The sequence below is a fragment of the Hesperophylax consimilis genome, chromosome 15 (assembly GCF_061612785.1).
Source record: "Hesperophylax consimilis isolate HC1 chromosome 15, BYU_Hcon_1.0, whole genome shotgun sequence".
Classification (NCBI taxonomy): domain Eukaryota; kingdom Metazoa; phylum Arthropoda; class Insecta; order Trichoptera; family Limnephilidae; genus Hesperophylax; species Hesperophylax consimilis.
The window spans coordinates 20,362,815-20,382,018 of record NC_142850.1 but is presented as its reverse complement, the minus strand read 5'-3'; the positions used below and the strand labels follow the sequence as shown (position 1 = coordinate 20,382,018).

Genomic DNA, 19,204 nt, shown 5'->3' with positions numbered 1-19,204 from the left:
CCTGTCACTTGAGTGCCCAATATTTGTGCAATTCACATGAGTGTACTTTTTACACCTTATTCAACGCATGACTCATTACCTGTATTGTGTTTGATGGGTACATGTGAGTTAACTTCCCAATTTTGCAATAACTGCAACCTCAATACAGAACCTTTTTTTTTACAGACATTCCATGAAAACGATTCCGTAGAGTTCAACGCAGATTCTGATACCATCGTCATATCCAACCGTTCTGTGTCCGTCTCCATATCCAGTATAGATGATGAAAACAATATGAGGTCATTCGAGGAGTTTTCAGGACATAAAACATCAGCAGAAAGAGATGCGGCCAAACAGGTACATACATTGTCTTCATCACTTGTAGATATATTATAATTTTTAAATGTAAGTACATACACAGTCATTCCAAAAAGTGTGAATAAACATGAAGGGCCCTGCAATCGTGTAAATGGTTTTAAATGCAATGTCATTTAAATTTAACATCAAGAAGATTGATAGAAGAAACAATGTAACTTAAAAAAGAATTAGATAACGAGAGAAAAATTTTCATATTTCCTTCAAACAATGTAAGCAATGTAAAGCAGTGGTAGCAGAAATCGGGGACGCCCGAGGAAGACATGGCACGATCGAGTGAATCAGATACTTGAGTCGGGCTGTGTCAAGAGTCAGAATAATAGAAGAGTATGTATGAGACGATGTATGAATGGGAATGAGGCAAGAAGTGTGTACCAAGACCGAGTTGTTTGTTTGAAACGGCGTGATGGTTAGTTCGTTAAAACAAAAAATGTTTTGGAATTATTGGTACCTTTTGAAAGGATATGATTCTACATCATATTCTAAGGAAATTTAATATTTTAACAAGTTGTTAATTTTTAACGCGATAATTGCATGCCAATTTTTTTTTTGTATTTTTGAAAGCTAATTCTTAGATGTTAAATTAAAAAAATAAAAACCATGAGAAAGAAACAAGAAAAAAAGCATTAAGTCAAATTGAGTTAGGCCTTTATCTGATACTCCACGATTCAAGTATCTTGGCATCGTCCACCACACATCTGCTATGAGACATTTTCCAAAATCGTCAGTGACGCCAGACACTCGTGTCGTCAAGACTTTAAACATGGCGTCATTTGTGTCATTTTGTAACAATTCATTTGCTTTAGATCAATACTAGTAACAAAACAGTCAATAAAGATGACAGGATATAAAAATGACAGCGACTGCATCTGTTTGGTTGTGAGTGAGGTTATGAAAGCATTATAGTTTTGACGTTTTCGAATTCAACAAAGACTGGTGGCGACTCGGGTCTCGTGACTTTAGTAGCGATGTATACGGACTGCGCGCAACAAGTTGTTTGTTATATGGTACACAACATGAGTATCGGATATCCCTGAGGAAGATGTGCCTTATTTATACCATTTCCCTATCCATTGTCAATCTGTAAGATTCAGAAGTCAATCAAAATCTCACATTTGAATCTACATACTATAATTGGTGTTGCCATGGTAATGAAAAATTTAGTACACTTGCTAAATGTCTACACCAGGGGGGTGTAACTCCAATCGAAAATTGGAACCAAAATATTATGACGTCATATGATTGCCTAACTATATCCACCAATGAAAAACTCTGAAAGTCTATTGAATAAACTTTCAGCGTTTGTCATTGGTGTATAGCAGGGGTCACCAATTACTTTCATAAGAGGTCCGTTTTTTTTAAATACACGACAGTCGCGGTCCGGAAGGGAAAAAGCCTAACCGAAGATATCGATCTAGTGAGTGGTTTATTTGTGATCTACACTTTCTTGACGAACTGTACATATATTTTAGTTGACTTTTTCTTCATTATTTTCCAGCTGTCAGAAACATTAATACCTGGAGATTTGGACCTGGGGGATAAGTATGTGGACAAAGAAGAGAATCTTAGTTATATTGTAGCCAACATCTTGTTCACTATTCTATGGAGAGGCGTCGAAGGATCTTCAAAGGAATCATGGAAGGTTAATAAACTATCTACTGTTATAATTTAAAATGTTACATACTCAAAATTATTTACAAAAAATGGAATAACTGTAGTTTGAAATAGTATTGAAGCAGAGTACCTACCATAAATAATGATTTATGTATACGCTAGTCACATTATTAACCGAACTTTGGCAACACTCAGGGAATGCGTTGAGCGCTAGATCGACAAGCAAGCAAGATAAACAAGCAAGGTAAATTGCCTATAACTACCTGTTGCCGAACAATTGTATTGTCTGTCAATAGCCTTTCCCGGGCAAGGTGTTGGCTGTCAATATTGGCGTGTCCCATCAGGATTGCCGTAATGTATAAGACAAATTCACAACACAAAACAATCTGCTGCAATAACTCCACCAAACTTGTTTAAACTTGGAAGCAAAATCGCGAATTTAATTGCTTTCGAATTTATGATAGTTTTGGTAGCAGTTAGGTGGTGAACAGAAAAGCATGTATATAAAATGTAATAGAGCGAGAAGAAAATAGATTTGACCAAGCGATATTGTCGTAATATTGGTAGCCGAGCGAAGTCATTGGCAATACATCGACAAGTACAGGCAATACTTTTATTTTATTTTAATTTATATGGTTTTATGCCCAGCCGGGCTTTTACATGGATTTTAAGAATAGAATATTCCTAGTGAGCTATCAAACATTTTATACAAAGTTTTATAGCACGAAATTATGTTCGTAAAACATATAACAGTAACATAAAATAATATAGAAACTAGAATAGTACTACATATAAGACAAATCACTAAAACTATAATACGCTACTATAATTTGTAGGATTCAACAAAGTGCTGGTGTAGATTACGCTTAATTCTATAAATGGAGCCAGTAATTATATCAATAGTACCCCCAAACCTATTGCCCAGATCATGCATCCTATTGGTTCGTGAGTGTGTCTGATAGTTGGTTGTGTATGTATTGTAGAAGAATGTTACATTTTGTCTTGTGTTCCTAGTCGGCACATTGAATTTAATAGAGACAACAATGGCAGGGCTGTCAATTTAGTTGTTAACGACTCTGTGTAAAAGGTCAGACATAATTCTCCTGTTAGACAGCGTTATTAGATGCGATTGATTTATCAAACTGACATAATTAATGTTTTCAATTGGAATTTTGTGCTTAAAATTTACACACCTAAGAAATTTGTACTGAACTCTTTCTATGTATATTGTTAAGAGTGAACTTTATACAAAGGGGACCAAATAGGTGAATTATATTCCACTTGACTTCTAACTAATAAAATATAGAGAGAGAGTTAAAGTTCTGCAAAGGAAGCCAAGCATCTTTAAAGCCTTATTAGTTATATCATCAATGTGTGCAATGAATGTCAAGTTCTCATAGAATATTACACTCAAGTCACAAAGTCACGAATTATTAATTTAATGTATGTTCATTCAAGATATTAGTATGAGTTTTGAAAAATCGTATTACTTGACATTTCTGAATGTTAAAAAAATAGAGCATTTTGTTCTTTAACCACTCGGAACATTAGAACGTCAAAAGACGTAAATATGATAGTAGCGGTCAAGACATTAGTACGTCTTTTCACGTAAACGCGCGAGATTTTACAAAAATCGATTTATTTCCATCACTAGTATACGGATTGCCATGATTTAAAAAACAGAGTATCGATAATGAATAACGCTACGCGTCTGCATTCAAGAATATCTATGGAATGTAGAGGTGAATTATCTGAGTCGATTGAATCTGTCATCTTGTTCGTTCATAATTTATTGCGTTTTTAAATAATTTATTAAAAATATTTTGGTTTGGACGGTTAATATTTTGAGGTGACTAATAGTTTTTAATTATATTTCTTCAATATATAAAGTGTTATTTCTTTATGATACTCAGAAAAAAGTACATTTTTCACAGCTTTGAAATAATGGTCAGCGATTTTTACATATTTTTGACGTTTTCAGAAAATGTATATTTAGACACGCAAATATTTACGTATAACAAAACAATACGATAGTGAATTTCATAATCTTTCCAAAACATTTTTTAGAATGAGGCTACGTTTCCCAAAACGTGAGTTATGAAGCTTTTAACAAAACTCGTGAATAACACAAAAATTTTCGCGTTTTGACAGTTCGCAAAGGAACACAAAGTAAATAAAAGTCCTTTTCTGAGAGGTTAAGATATTAGTTTGAGTTTTGAAAAATCGTATTACTTGACATTTCTGAATGTTAAAAAAATAGAGCATTTTGTTCATATATTGATGAAGTTGATCTAAGTTAGTCTGTAAAATTTTGCAATTGTATACATTACATATTCTTTTATATATTTTTTAATAAATTTTTTATATTTTATGCGCGACATTCTTGCTCGACAGTACGGAAATCTTGACGGCATTATCTTGCCTTCAAGAAATTGTCACAAAACTTGCTCATTTACTTGGACACGAGTATTGCTATGTAATTGTTCAGGTAATAATGTGGCTAACATATAAATTAACATTGATTTATGGTAAGTACTCCGCCACAGCATTGACATTGTGTTTTTTTTTTATATTTTAGGAACGAGGACAAGTAATGGCTTGCATCAATCTGCTAGCACTGAATAATGAATTGTATTGCTCACACTTGCAATTGAGGTAAATTTATTTTTATTTAATTAATAATTTATTGAATTTATTTATATATTTAAGTTAAATTTTCATTTTGGAAAATGATTAGAACAACATCATATAATTAGTTGTCTCGCCGGCCTCATGGAATTTAACTTTGAACATAGGTCTTCATCAAATAATGTCTTCAGTGTTTTTTTTTTGCTTTTTTAATGTCTTCAGTTTTTTTGCTTCTCTTAAATTCGTCAGCCAATCTCACTGGCAATGTTAATCAGGACAAAATGAAGCGTGACATGTACAAGTCTGGGGTGTTTATCATTGTCATGATCTTCACAGCATTTATTTCTTTTGTTATTGAAAATTCCCCAAACTAGGCAACCTGAATTATGGTGGTAACATAATATAAATAAGAGTAGTATAATAATAATAATACAACAACATACTAATAATAATATAACAAAAATACCTAATAATTATTCAACATCTCCTTCCATTACTTGGACAGCTGTTCATTTATTGGTGGCTGATGGATTTGAATGCCTCGTTGTTGCTAGGCAAATCCGGAGAGATTTTTAAACAGCAGTCTCCAAGTCCTGTCCTTTTCCTATACTTACATCCTTCATATTTTCAACTATTAGAGTTAGGGGGTCATCACCACTTTCCCAACGGACGGTACAAGGAAAATGATTGTTTATCTCCTTCGTCATACACATCGAGACTCTAATTTTTTTTCAATAAAATAAGCTACATTTAATTATTATGAACGACTCTAGACCCTCCAGTGTCCCCATATAGCATTTGTTAGTACATAATACATATTGTTACGAAACACAGCCCACCCTGATACACAACATATAAATTAAAGCCACCCTAAAACAGTAGCAGCTTCCCAAAATAGCCGCTCGCCTATATACGCGGACACACGGCCAGGCGCCGACAGTTGAAATCAGGCCCCCGGCTAGCACGCACCGCGGCCTACCCCGAGATCGCAAAAATTAGAATCTATTGTTTTGAAACGATAATACCGCTGGTATCTTTAAATCATGAACCAGGACCGCTATAATGGGCTCCTAGGAGTTAATTTACCACTAAATCCGCGTGTGCACCAACTCAACGTCCGCCGTGGACAACAAGTGCGACATCCTGCATCATGATCTGGCGCATCCGTAAGCTTCTTCAACCTAAACCTTTATTTTTGTGTTCACTTCGTAAACTCAGTAGTACCAATTCACCCTGTTGAGAGAACAAGAGAGAGAAATCGATACTGTTTTTATAGTTAGGATGTACCCCCGTGTAATACTACTGTAATAAACCTTTTGTTCACCACGTTTTGGCTTGTGATATTAAAATAACCTTCCTTGTACTGACCGATGAGAGTGGCGAAGTAAACAAAGGAGTCCCCCACGCCTTGTGGACAAAAGAATTCTCACCACCTCCCACTACTGAGCTAATCTTGATAGCCTGTTGCCCCTGGTTCGACTCCAGCGGGCCCTTGCCTATCTGGGCCACTTTATAACATAACAACTGGCGACTACTCCAGATTGTCTTAGCCTGATTGATTGCAGGGTCAGGGTCTATCCACTCCCTTGAAAGGGAGAAAAAACTAAAAATTATGAGGGTTGTCTCAAAGTTAGGGAACAAGAAGATCTCACCCAGAAGAGATGGGCTATTACCTAAAGAAAACTGTGGGCTTCGGACCGGTGAGAATTGACAAGAATCAGCAAAAGAATACCTACGTCCAAAGCTGGACATCAAAAGGTTTATGAAGTAGGAAAAATAGTCTGTATGAAGGTAAATATTAAAATGACCTATTATATTTTAGGTTGCGATTGCTGGAAATGGGAGTGCAAGCCTCGTTGCTTGACCTCAAAGAAACGGGCTCCACTGCACTTGGCGCCAAATCCAATGCACTTTACCTAATGCGACTAGTTTATGACTTGGTTGTCTTGGATCCCAACAAAGATGACAATAAGAAATGTTCCTCCAAATTGTTGGATGGCGTACTTGCATTACTTGGTAAGTCAATTCAATCGGTGGCGTGTGTCTCTGTATAACTCCGGTCTCAATGGCCTCTAGAACTGGGATCTGCTTTGAATTAAAAATTGGAACTGATTGTGGGAATGATTCAGACATGCAATTAGGTACCAAATTTTTTTTTTAATTTAACGTAAAATTTTCATTTGACATTTTATTTGTACACTCTCAACTACTATATTAGGATCATACCTGTATTTTGATAATTATGTCAATGTGTATTTCTTTTGTTTAAAGTTTTGATAGATGTTGTGATTTATCGAGTTTACTAGCAGGGTTCATTCGGCTTGTATTTTCAAAGGCAATGATCCTGAGGTAAATGTTTTTTTATAAATTATTACTTTCAGCTTCCCAAATCTTACAATTATAATTTCTCGTTTTTTTTTCACGGTCAGTAAAAACATAGTTACAACGGTGTTAAAACGCCCATGAGGTGATTTTCCCACGTAATCCAACTATCATTAGTAAAGGGCTAATGAGTCAATGATACTTTCCAACCTCCAATAGGATTAAAAATAGTTCTTGGTAGATCGCATTTCATTATTATTCTTATTATTAATTTTATTACTTAATGAACAGGCAACATTGTGCTGATTTGCTCATATCTAATTTCACAAAAACTCAATCCTTTATTCTCTCAACAACAAATTTTTATTGTTTAATCAAATTCAGACAGTCTAAAAGTGTTCGGCGAGGAAGATCAGGACCCCGTTCGGCGCGAGCTGGCCCGCCTCGGCCTGGGCGTGGTGGTATCCTGCGCAGGCAGCACGGCCACTGCTGGCATTACCACGACCGCGGCCGAGGTGGCAGTGCGGGCGTCCATGGCCGCGCCGGCCTGTGCGCTGCTGCACTCGCTGCTGCGCTCACCCGGCGGCATGGGCAGCTCCAGTGATACCGAGGCAGAGACAGCATATCTGATGTGTTCAATAGGGGCAGCTATGAAGCAGTCTATCGAAGGTTAGATATTATCAGATTGTGAATGTCAAAATGTGAAATTATTCAGCCGGTCGTTGCATCGGAAGTGGCTTGATTTAGCTCAGGAAAGCTGGTATAGAGGTAATTCTTCTATAAAGTATTCTGTTGTTTGTATTTGATATTCCCAATCTTATATGCACAGCGACTGTGATTACTTCACCACAACTTCATGAGAGAGTTGTGACTGAAACAGACTTTCACCTCCAGTGCAGATATAATTGACTGAGCTTAGCGCAATCCTGTTTTATCCTGTTTTTTCGACCGTTCGGTATTTCGTTTCTCTGTAATTTTATTTGTACCTTACGTTTCCAGTTTGGAAAATCTGCTGCATCCACTATATTTTCATGCAAGCTTCACTTTGACTAACTTCGACTAGGTGGCTAACCTTGAATGAGCTTTTCAATATTATGGTACCTACCTGCCTGACGAAAGTTTGAAAAAAGAATTAAATTTTTATTGAGATATGTAGTGACGTTTTTTGGGACAAATTGTGTAATTCCTTAATTGAAATAAAAAAATATTACGTAAAATATTATACGGTTTATAATAAGTAGTTACCTACTTACAACTTTTAAGATTTCAGAGGAAATTCGATTTATTAAATAAGACAAAATTAGAAACATACTTTATTCGGACACTAGGTCCATCAGGTATAATGATTAATGATTCAGAGGGATTTAACTGTGTAAACCCCCCTATCTTTGTTCCTCTATATTAATTTTTAACTCATTTTTTGGTGTAGTGGGTAACCTGGACCAGTACTCCTTCCTCCTGCCGGTGATGAAAGCCCTTTTGGAGAAGGTGCGCGGCTCCATGAACCTGCACAAGTACCTGCCTGAGTTACCCCGCACCAGCGTAGGTCCGGCCTTCTTCAGTGATTTCCAAGGATATGTCCAAGGCGAGCAGTGGGCTCACTTCATCGAGTACAAGGTAGGATTTATTTCATTCTTTATTTGAAAGTTAATCAATGATCTTTTTAAAATATAATTCATTGTAATGAATCTCTGTATCTTTTTTATTAACTCTAATGATGCTTTTGTTCTCTATTTGAAAGTTGTTCGAAAACATTATAATTAATCTTGATATCTTTTTTATTATCTCTAAGGATTCTTTTATTCCCTATTTGAAAGTTCGTCAATATTTTCTTTAAATTTATATTATGAGAATGAATACCTTTTTTATTTTAACTCTAAAGATTCTTTTTTCTTTATTTAATAGTTTCTTCTTCTTTCAATTTTGCTCATTGAAATGAATCTCAATATCTTTTTTTTACCAACCCTCAGCCGAATGTGATTGTTTAAACGTATGTGTGACGACACTGCTATGTGAAATATTTGCTTTTGATTTTGACAAACAATAATACTAAATACTTTAAATTAATGTTATTACACATATTTCAGTTGATTGTTCTTCGTCCAATAAAAATACTCATAATGTGTACAAAATATATGTTTATACAAACTAGATTTCCACGAATGACAGGTTGTCTTTTTGGAATGAATATGAATGAAGAACAATTTTATGAGAGATTTCTTTTATTCAAAAAAGTAATTACAAAAATAAATAAAATGCTTCATCTTAAAACATTACCCTACAAATTATCATCGATTGCACTTTACAGTCTTAAATAATACATTACTAAAACCTATACTAATAATACAATAATCTTACAACATACACCACACAATACTGCAAAAATAATTTCATAAATAAAATATTGCTGATTTTATATCATAATCACATTTTCTTTCATAAACTAATCAACACAATGATGACCGTTATGTGGAAATATTCGCTTTACTGAATGAAACTTTCAACACATTTTAAGTTCATCACTTGCACCCCGAATGGTTCAAAATTCAATTGAAATCCTACTGCGTTCGGTGGTTTTTAATTTTGGCATCAAATTCTGGCATTGATGAAGAATGTCCCGTTGACATTCTGTCGTACGGACTGTTCATGTCTATTGAGGTCATATCTCTGAATTTTTGAGAGCTCTTCTCCGACAATTGGGCTGAGTTTTTATCAGGAACGTCATAGTAGTTGGGAGAGAGTACATCTGAAGATGTAGGAAACGATTTACTACTCGCTCCTTGATTATAGAATGGATCGGGAGCCGTTCCCGCATAGTAACTGTGGGATATAGACTTGCTGATCTGTATGTCTGTAGCTGGAGCTGTGTTTTCATTCAAAGGGTAGTTTGGATCCTTGGTTATGATGTTACTGATCTCGCTACGTGATGGTATCGTGTCTTGCTCTATCTGGTAACTAGCAAGCAGTTTTTTATTGGCTGTAAATACATCGTTGACGTTTTGAGGACTGAAAGCCATGTTGCTACTCTTGTAGTTGTTGTACCGAGAGTCTTCAGGATTCTGCCCATATGAATTGCTACTGGAATCGTAAGTTTGCCCGTATCCAGTTGGGTTCCTAGAAGCTCTTGATGGGGGCTCTGCGTACTGCCCACCTACAATAACTTGGGCATCAGACGATGATGCTCCGTAATTGCTATTTTGCTTTTTTCCTTGAACTCGAGTTTTTGTTACTTTTACAAGCTTCTTTTTAGTCGGTCTCTTTGTGACCAATTCGTCTTGCGAAGTTGGTGCAACATGTATGGGCCTCTTTTTAGAATAAGCTGTCTGATGGTCGCTGTAGCTATCGAAATCATCGTCAAAACTATCGTAACTTGATTGTTCGGGTTTGTACGAAGACGTTCCTGCAAAGTAGTCAGATGGGGGTGCACCGGGGTCAGGGTAACTAGATCCTGTATCATAGGGTGTTGAGTAAGTAGGCGTGTAGGATGCCGCGCTTGGTCTAACCTTCTTTTGGGATTTGAAATATGTGCTTGGAGCTACGTAGGAACCACCCTTCTGATGTTGTCGTGGAGGTTTCTTTGAATAATCAGCGGACGTCTCATAAGGCGATGAAGCTCCGTCATTCAAATCATAAGGATCATACTCGTCGTTGCCTAAATCAGTTGTATCTTGCGCGCTGTAGAAGTTTTTAGGCGGGCGAGCGTACGTCTTCTTCGAGCTGCCGTAACTCCTGACCGGATCAGGGGCTCCGTATGAAATTGACGCTGAGGTCTCGTAGGTAGATGGAGGTTCACCATACGAAGAAGAGGGAATCCCGTAACTGGGTGAAAGGGGAGCTTCGTAACTCGAGATCGGAGGCTCGCCGAAACTGCCTGAAGACGGAGCTCCGTAGCTTGATGAAGGGTCTGAGAAGTCGTGAGGGGAACCGTAAACGTTTGAAGGAGGTTCTCCGTAAGTCATGGATGGTTCTCCGAATCCGTAACTTTGCGAAGGTGGTCCATACGACTCTTTCGGGGGTCCGTATGAATGCTTAGGGGGTCCGTACGCTGATTTCGGTGGTCCGTACGAATGTTTAGGCGGCCCGTATTTGGACTTTGGTGGTCCGTATTTCGGCTTCGGTGGGCCATATTGCGGTTTGGGTGGTGGGCCGTATTTGGGCCTGGGCGGGCCGTAGGATGACTTAGGGGGGCCGTAGCGTGGCTTAGGGGGGCCGTATTTCCTGGATGGAGGGCCGTAGGCTGGCTTGGGGCGCCTCTTGCTGCGGCTGGGCCCCCTCACATAGACAGGGGGCTCGCGCTTCACTCTCGTGCTCTCTGCCGTTGGCTGGACTTCGCTGCCGCTTATTTCCGCGTCTGCTGACACTGCTACCACGACGAACAGCAACTGAAATAGACAAACAAAGTAAACATTAATAACCAGCCAATTTAATGAAGTTATTCAGTACTCGATAATGATTTGAAACTTGCGAACGAAACATAAAAAAATAGATTAAAAGCAGTGGAAGTATTATGTGTGCAAAACAATTTAAATTTCAATTGAATTAGGATTATTAATTAAAACTGACGCAAATGTAAATATTAGTTTTGTGAACAGTAGGTATACCTCGCATCCAAAATACTATGTTTCTAATTTCCTCTTCTCTATCCCTACTATACTTTAAAAAAGTCGCTATCAGCGTCTGCCTGTTTGTGCACTTAGTTCTTGTAAACTACGTAACTGATTTTGATAGGGTTTTTTCACTATCATTTAGAGAATTTCGTCCGGAAGGTTTATATAAATAATATATGCACACTATATTTAAAGTAAGTAGAGAAAAGTCGACCAACCCTGGGTTCACGTCACCTTATACGCAAAAAATATAAATAGCACTTAGTTTCAACTTAGTTACTATAAAAAACAACTATTTTAGTCGGGGGAGATGGTAAAAGATGTACTAAAGATGTATTTTTTTCTCAATCAAAGTTAAGTTTGAAGGTTAGTTATACATATAAATTTTTAAAATAACCCAAACTAACAACCTAAAAACCTGCTTTGTGCATGTTTACTTAAACCCCCAACTTTAATAGTTGTCTCCATTAGATAATTAGCCTTTCCATGAAGCGCAATTCGAAAACTTTACCGAATTTTCCCCTTGCTACTTATATAAAGAGAAACGATTATTTTTGAGCGTGCCTATCGGCTACTGCGGCGCGTGACAGGTTAAAACGGCCATCATCTTAACCTGAACAGGAACGTAACAAACAAATTTACAAAAAGCTGAAATGCAAAACGCTCGAGTAATCCGAGTTAAATCAGGACTTTGCTACGCTCAGTCGATTAATAAAGATACGCTGAGATGGTTCAGATGTAGACCGGATCTGGTTGGTCGTAGAAGGCATTAAGACACTAAGAAATTGGGTCAGGTCATACCAAGTGCGGAAGATTATGAAGAAGAGTATGTATGAAAAGGGCTGAAGTAATGAAGGAGAATAGTTGCTTCTTTATCCACACCAACGGAGAAATGTTGTGCTAATCGATCTTAATATTTTCGTAAATTCTCGATTAATTTTGCACGAACTATCCAATCATCTATTACTCTAATTACGCTGATACAAAATTTGTGAAAATAACATTACAATGAAAATAAATTTACCAATGCGCACCTACATTCAATTCACGGTGTCTCGTATGTATAACTCTGATATTGATGAATCTACATCGCACAAAAAATTAAAAAATTATAAAACCCAATTAAAAAATTCAGCATTTCGATGTATTAAAAATAAAACTTTTCTCCATTTTTTTCCAAGACTTAAAAAACATTTGGAACCGGGTCCACCCTTCTACGCATTTAAAAATATATTAAACCGCGGATATTAATTTTTTTTTTTAAATTTGACCTTGAAATTCCATCTTCGAAAACATTTCTTTAAAAACTCCAATCAAAAAAGTTAAACCACAAAATCGACTACAACTGTGATGTAGATTTACCAGTTTCCTGTTTGTACTACGAGTTTCCGGACACCGTGTATAATAATTCTTTACATGTCCATATTGAAGTGAAGTGGTGTTGCCCATGCAAGTAATCTAATAACACTATTTGTTAATTAAGTTAAATTACTTAAGTAATTTGTTCTACGTTAATTACTGCACAAATAATGTGTATCTAGACACGAGATCATTATAAGATTGGAGTAAAATTTCGCTTTCTTAACTCACTTTTCAGAATAAATAATGTTGTAATTTGTATGCGTGGAGCATTAGATAGAAATACAATATACTAGGTTGGCCTTTACGAAAGGAAAGAACCTTGAAAACGGCGGTAATGTCTAGGTGCTGTCATGTTGTTAAGTTCGATGAACTCTACAATAATGACATATTGATTTACCAACCATTGTAAAGCTAAGGAACTGACCTATCTATTCATCAATAAATAGGTAGATTTTTTACCGTAATTTGTATCTGTTCTGATCAACTATATCACCCTATCTAATAATGAAAAAAAACGCGGTTTTTTACGCACTACGTAAAAAAATTTCAAATCTTTTTTGTAAAAATGTCAAATCTTTCTTATACGCAGTCAAATCTTTTTTGCGAAAGTATGAAATTCATTTTTTTTAAGATTATTGTGGTTATTTTATCAGCATTTGGTGCAAAAATGATCGTGCATGTATATATCACCAGAAAATTATAATATTTGAAATTTGTATTTCTTTTGTTTAAATTTCTTAGGAATCTTGACAAGATAGATTACCTGTTTTTTTGGCGGTTCGCGCCGCTCTCGTCTTTTGCGCTTGGTTCGTTGGTCCCAATGATTTGTGGTTCGCGTGGCTCGCGGTTTGGCTCGCAAGTGTATACGCGCGATATACATGCGATTGTCATTCCTATAATTTTTACGATTTTTCACGAGTCTGCGCTAGTATTCTAATAATGATATTTCTAAGACGATTCAGTAAGAAAATTATCAGAATGTTCAATGTTCAATCGCATGAAAATACAGCATTGAAATCCTTAACCCCTCAGGCATTTTGTTCGATTTTGGGAACAGCTCATATTATTGTCTCAAAGTAATCGTTGGGTGTTAGAAAGAGAAAACACCACGCTTTATATTCGAAGTTAGATGTTAACCAGAGAATAATTAAAATGTACCAAACCAAAGGTCCCGACCGCAATTTGAGAAAATTTTATGAAACTTCGTGAATTATTCAATTTAGTTTGAATTAAAAATTACGTGTTTAGGTATTTCTAATAATAAAATTTAAAAAAGAAATTCATCACCTTTCATAAATAGTTTTTAATTTTCCGATACGTTCAGAATTATTCCATTTATTTCGATTTCATTGCGAAGCGGAAATGCTTCGACGTTCTGACAGAATGTGCCAGAGATCTGAGAAATTTTAAAATTATAATATTTAGAAGGTTTAACACCAACCAAAAAAATATAGAAAAGTGTGATGATATTCACATTATTTATTCACTCTTCCAGTTTATTTAAAGTCAATGAGTTATAGATAGGGTTGCCATCTCTAAAATTTGGCAACCAGGACAAGAGGCGTGAAAACCCCGGATTTTAGAGCCCATAACCCGGACATGTCAACAGGTTTTTTTAAACACAGTCTGTGTAATAAAAACAATTTAAAATGTCATAAATCACGTTTTTATTTATTTTCAGACCTTAAAATTGAATTTTTTCACCTTTTATCATCATTGTAAATCTACCTAACAAAACAGAATCTTATTACAGTTTGTTACACATTGTTTTCATAATCAGTTAGAATTTTTTCATTCTTAAAATAAAACAAAAATTATTAATATACTCTGTTATGAAAACTAAACCTTATTAAAATATTAAACTTAACAAAATTCAATTAAATTTTTAAACAAAAATCTTAAAAATAGAGACTATTTTAGTATTCAGTCTTACAATTTTTGAGGTAACTCTTTTAACTGAATAATAATTATCTTCTTTAAATTTGTATCAGCAGCCATTTACACAACAAAATACCTCTTAACATAATATGTACTAAATTCAGTCTTCTTAAATCTTAAGCAACAGAACTGACCCTTTTTAAAGTTTAGACTTACTGGAATGTAAGTTACATTATTATTTTTTTTAAACATAAAATATCCAAAACTATTCTCATTTATATCACCTTAAATTTTAATCAACAGCCATATTACCTTCACGGGCATTAGCCTAGTATGGTTGTAAAAAAAACATAACAATTGTAATTTCAAGAAATCTATGAAATTATAAAAAATAAAAATTCTACGTTTCTTTTACGTAATAAAAACAATCATAACTTTAACTACAAAAATGAATTGAAATTATAGCACTTGTAAGTACATTATTTGATTATCTAGCTATTAAAGATTTTTCCTCAGCCTCTTGCCTTTTTACTTATCAGTTTTTTTGTATTTATCACTCTTTCCGATAGCTTTTAGAATATCTTCCCTTTTTAAAAGGAATTTGTAAAAATCAATGCAGCTGTATTCTTGGAAATTGAATTTAATTTTAATTACTGACGAGATTGTTTCTACGTTTAGTAAATTTCTTTCTTTTGTCCATTGTTGTGAAATTAATGAGAATATTCTCTCCACGTTGACATTATGAGCCGAAATGCAAAAAAAATATTGTGCAATTTTCAGCAATTCCGAATATAAATTCGCATTTGGTGTTTTAAAAAATTGTACCCAAAGTTGATTTGAATTTAAAAGCTTATCTTGTTCAGTTAGGTTTTGACTAAAAGCCTTTAAATTCACCCACTCGTCAAATAATTTTGTTTCGTCGCGGCACAGTCCGTGTGTGGCGGGCGGCCCAAGACTTTAAATTTTTAAACCCGGACTACAAATGAAACCCCGCCCGGACGCTCCCCGGACGCCTTCTAAACTAGGACAAATCCGGGGAAACCCGGACGGATGGCAACCCTAGTTATAGTTATCCATGTCAGTGATTCGATTAGCATAGTGTAGATGTTTAATCTATACCTTCGTTGCACCGCTGGGCAGATGAATATAGTGTTTATGTTAGAAAATCGATAAAGAATTAACCCGCTTGCCAAGGCACCGTTTCAATTTCTCTCTTCGTTAAAAATACGGAGAATGCATTACGAATGCTGGCTGAAATAAAGAATGCGAAGAATCTTGTTGATTTTACAGCGTGGTACAGAATATTCATTTCAGAAGACCTTAATTTAAACTCATATACCCAGAGGTAATTAAAATTAATTTAATTTAAACTCATATATGGCGACGCCTGAGGCCCTCGAATGGCACGCAGACCTAGATGTCCCCCTCTGACCCCCCCACCATACGAAAGAAGAAGAAGAAGAAAGACAAAAAAGTGGAGAAAAATCACAAACAAACTAACCTAACCAATTCTTTTTTTCGTGTTCTGTTATGTGTCTGTTTTGTTTTATACCTACTTTTGAAAACTGTGTCGTGATATTTAAAACGATTTCATGACAAAAAGTGAAGAAGAATAACAAACAAACAAACCAAACCGATTATTTTTTTCGTATTCTGTTTTGTGTCTTTTCTGTTTTATACATACTTTTGAAAACTCTGATATAATATTGAAAATGGTTTCATGGCAAAAGGTCAAGAAAAAAAACAAACAAACGAACCTAACCCAACCAATTATTTTTTCATATTCTGTTTTGTCTCTGTTCTGTTTTATATCTATTTTTGAAAACTCTGTCGTAATATTTAAAACGGTTTCATGACAGAAAACATATAATAAACAACAAACGTATCCTAAATAAATTAGTATAGATATGTTGTTTGGTTTACTATTGACCTAACCTAACCTATTATTTTTATCATGTTCTGTTTTATCCGGTTACTGCTTTTTCCACCCGAAAATCACACACATAATCCTGTAAAATTCTATTTATATTCGTCTTTCTAAATACATAAATATCTATGACTTTTTATTTTTTATATATTCAATAATATTGTTATAAAAACATATTATTTATTTATAAAAACAGTTTATTTTTAAACAAGTTCTGCTGTGTAATTATTATTACGCGTGACAGCTGTTTCGCCCTCTGAAGGCATTATCAAACTGTGGGTAGCCCACTTACAGACGATACATTTATATTATAAACGGGAACTATGAACTATAATATATGGGAACTAAGTCTAGTTTCTTAACTGTGCCCTCTGGCGTACCGCAGGGTTCCCATCTGGGACCATTACTGTTTAATGTATATATATTTGATATTTATAAATGTTTTTTACATGCTAACTACCTTGCATATGCAGATGACAAAAAAATATACTTAGTAATCAAATCTATCAATGACTGCATAAAACTTCAAGAAGACCTAAATCGTCTTTTTGCATACTGTAAATTAAACAAATTAATCATAAACATTTCTAAGTGCAACAAATTATCTTTTACGCGCAACAAAAATAAAATTTATTTTAATTATAACTTTCATGATACACATATCAATGAAATAGAATCAATCCGAGACCTTGGGGTAGTACTGGATGTAAAACTAAATTTTATCAAACACATTAACGAAGTAATCAACAAAGCCAATAAAATGTTGGGATTTATAATTCGCATATCTAAACCTTTTCGCAATATTAAAACCATGTATTCCCTTTACACCACGTATATCCGCCCCCACTTAGAATACGGCACACTAATTTGGGCACCGTTCTACCAATGCCATATTGACAGAATCGAAAGTGTGCAAAACAAATTTTTTAAACACATAAATTATAAATTTAAATTACTCTTTGCAAATAACACCGAATCCTTAAAATTTCACAACTTTACTCCACTTCAAACACGTAGATTAATATCTGATCAAATATTTTTATACAAAATTCTGAATAACGGCCTGGACTCTCCAGAACTCGTAAATTATTTAAGAATTCGCATACCTACAAGGCCAACCAGACAAAACCATTTTTTTCATTTGCCCGCGTGCAGAACCAACCTTAGAAAAAATTCTCCAATCCCCCGTATATGCGCGCAATATAACACGCAATTTAACAATATCGATATTCTTAATAATACTCTTGTGAAATACCGAAACGAAGTCAAGCGCACGACCACAAATATTAATTAAATTAATGTACAGTAATAGAAAAGGTACAACATGAGCGTCTCCTGTCCCCATCCCATCTTCCTCTGCCTCTTGCCCTTTCCTATTCCTTCTTCCTTCTAATATATTTATATGATTTTTTTGTTAATTTCATTTTCAGTTAATGGTTATAACCAATTACAATTTTGTATTATATCACATTAACCAACATTAGCATAAGAAACTATTTTGGCTTACCTCATATTTAACCTCGTGTATAAATTATCCTGTATAAAATTGCTGTTTGTTTCTTACAATAAATAAATAAATTATTTCTAGGTAGGTATTTTAATTTCAATTACTGATTTCTTAATTGATTTCTTAGTAAAATATTAGAAATTATTAATGGTTATTACCCCAGCAAAGTTTCCCCAATTAGCGTAATGTTTAAATTTGACTATAATAAACTGTTTAAACTGTTTTTATAAACCCAATAACAATATTATTGAATATATAAAAAAATAAAAAAATAAAATGGAGTTCTACAAATTAAACTTAATAACAATACATATCTATGACTTTTAATTTCTTGATCATTATTACGATGTAATCATAACTATGAACATTTAAAAATAAAATCCTTAATTCGAAATGTATAAAGTAGCACATATCGCTAAACTAGATATTTGCTATGCCTTAAAAAATAATTTTTCAGTTTGGTTGGGTATTTTGGCTTCAAATCCAAATTTAAGTTTTGTGTGTAGAAGGCCTCCCATCCGTTCCTCTCAATTATATAGATACTTATGATATAATTTACTTTCCAACTTTACATTCACAAGTTTGCGTACAAATTGCTTCAAAATGCGTTAGAGATTCACTTTGACGCCTTTACGATGATAAAACGCTCGATTTCGCGGCCAACCACCGTACTGCAATTCTTATTAATTATAACTAAATGATGCAGATTACTCCACATGCTTCTGCACACTACTCTACTGGTAACTGGTAATGGTAATGCTCCATTATTAACTTCTATCGTTCGCCTTTATAACGAACCGTTAGTAATTTAACGATCTCTAATTAAATCGACGGGAAAGTTATTATTGATTTAAGATAAGTAACACAATTGCTTTAACTCTTGACAGTCCAAGATGCCAAACAAAACGTCTGTATGTAAGTGGGTCTTCCGACGACCCCAAGGTTTTTCTGTCTTATGGGCTTTTAAACTATAGAAATCCCAATTATTAATGGTAACTTATGCAT

The 19,204-nt window shown here is 34.8% G+C and overlaps 1 protein-coding gene across 1 annotated transcript in view; it reads left to right on the top strand.

Moving 5' to 3' along the window:
- Positions 1-19,204, top strand: part of LOC149417457 (neurobeachin-like protein 1) — a 238,637-nt gene that overhangs the window by 43,854 nt on the left and 175,579 nt on the right. The window contains exons 21-26 of the mRNA XM_089640313.1: positions 166-336; positions 1,853-1,996; positions 4,547-4,623; positions 6,419-6,612; positions 7,303-7,587; positions 8,348-8,535. Of these exons, the coding sequence (XP_089496439.1) occupies positions 166-336; positions 1,853-1,996; positions 4,547-4,623; positions 6,419-6,612; positions 7,303-7,587; positions 8,348-8,535 (1,059 nt within the window). The remainder of the gene's footprint in view (positions 1-165; positions 337-1,852; positions 1,997-4,546; positions 4,624-6,418; positions 6,613-7,302; positions 7,588-8,347; positions 8,536-19,204) is intronic.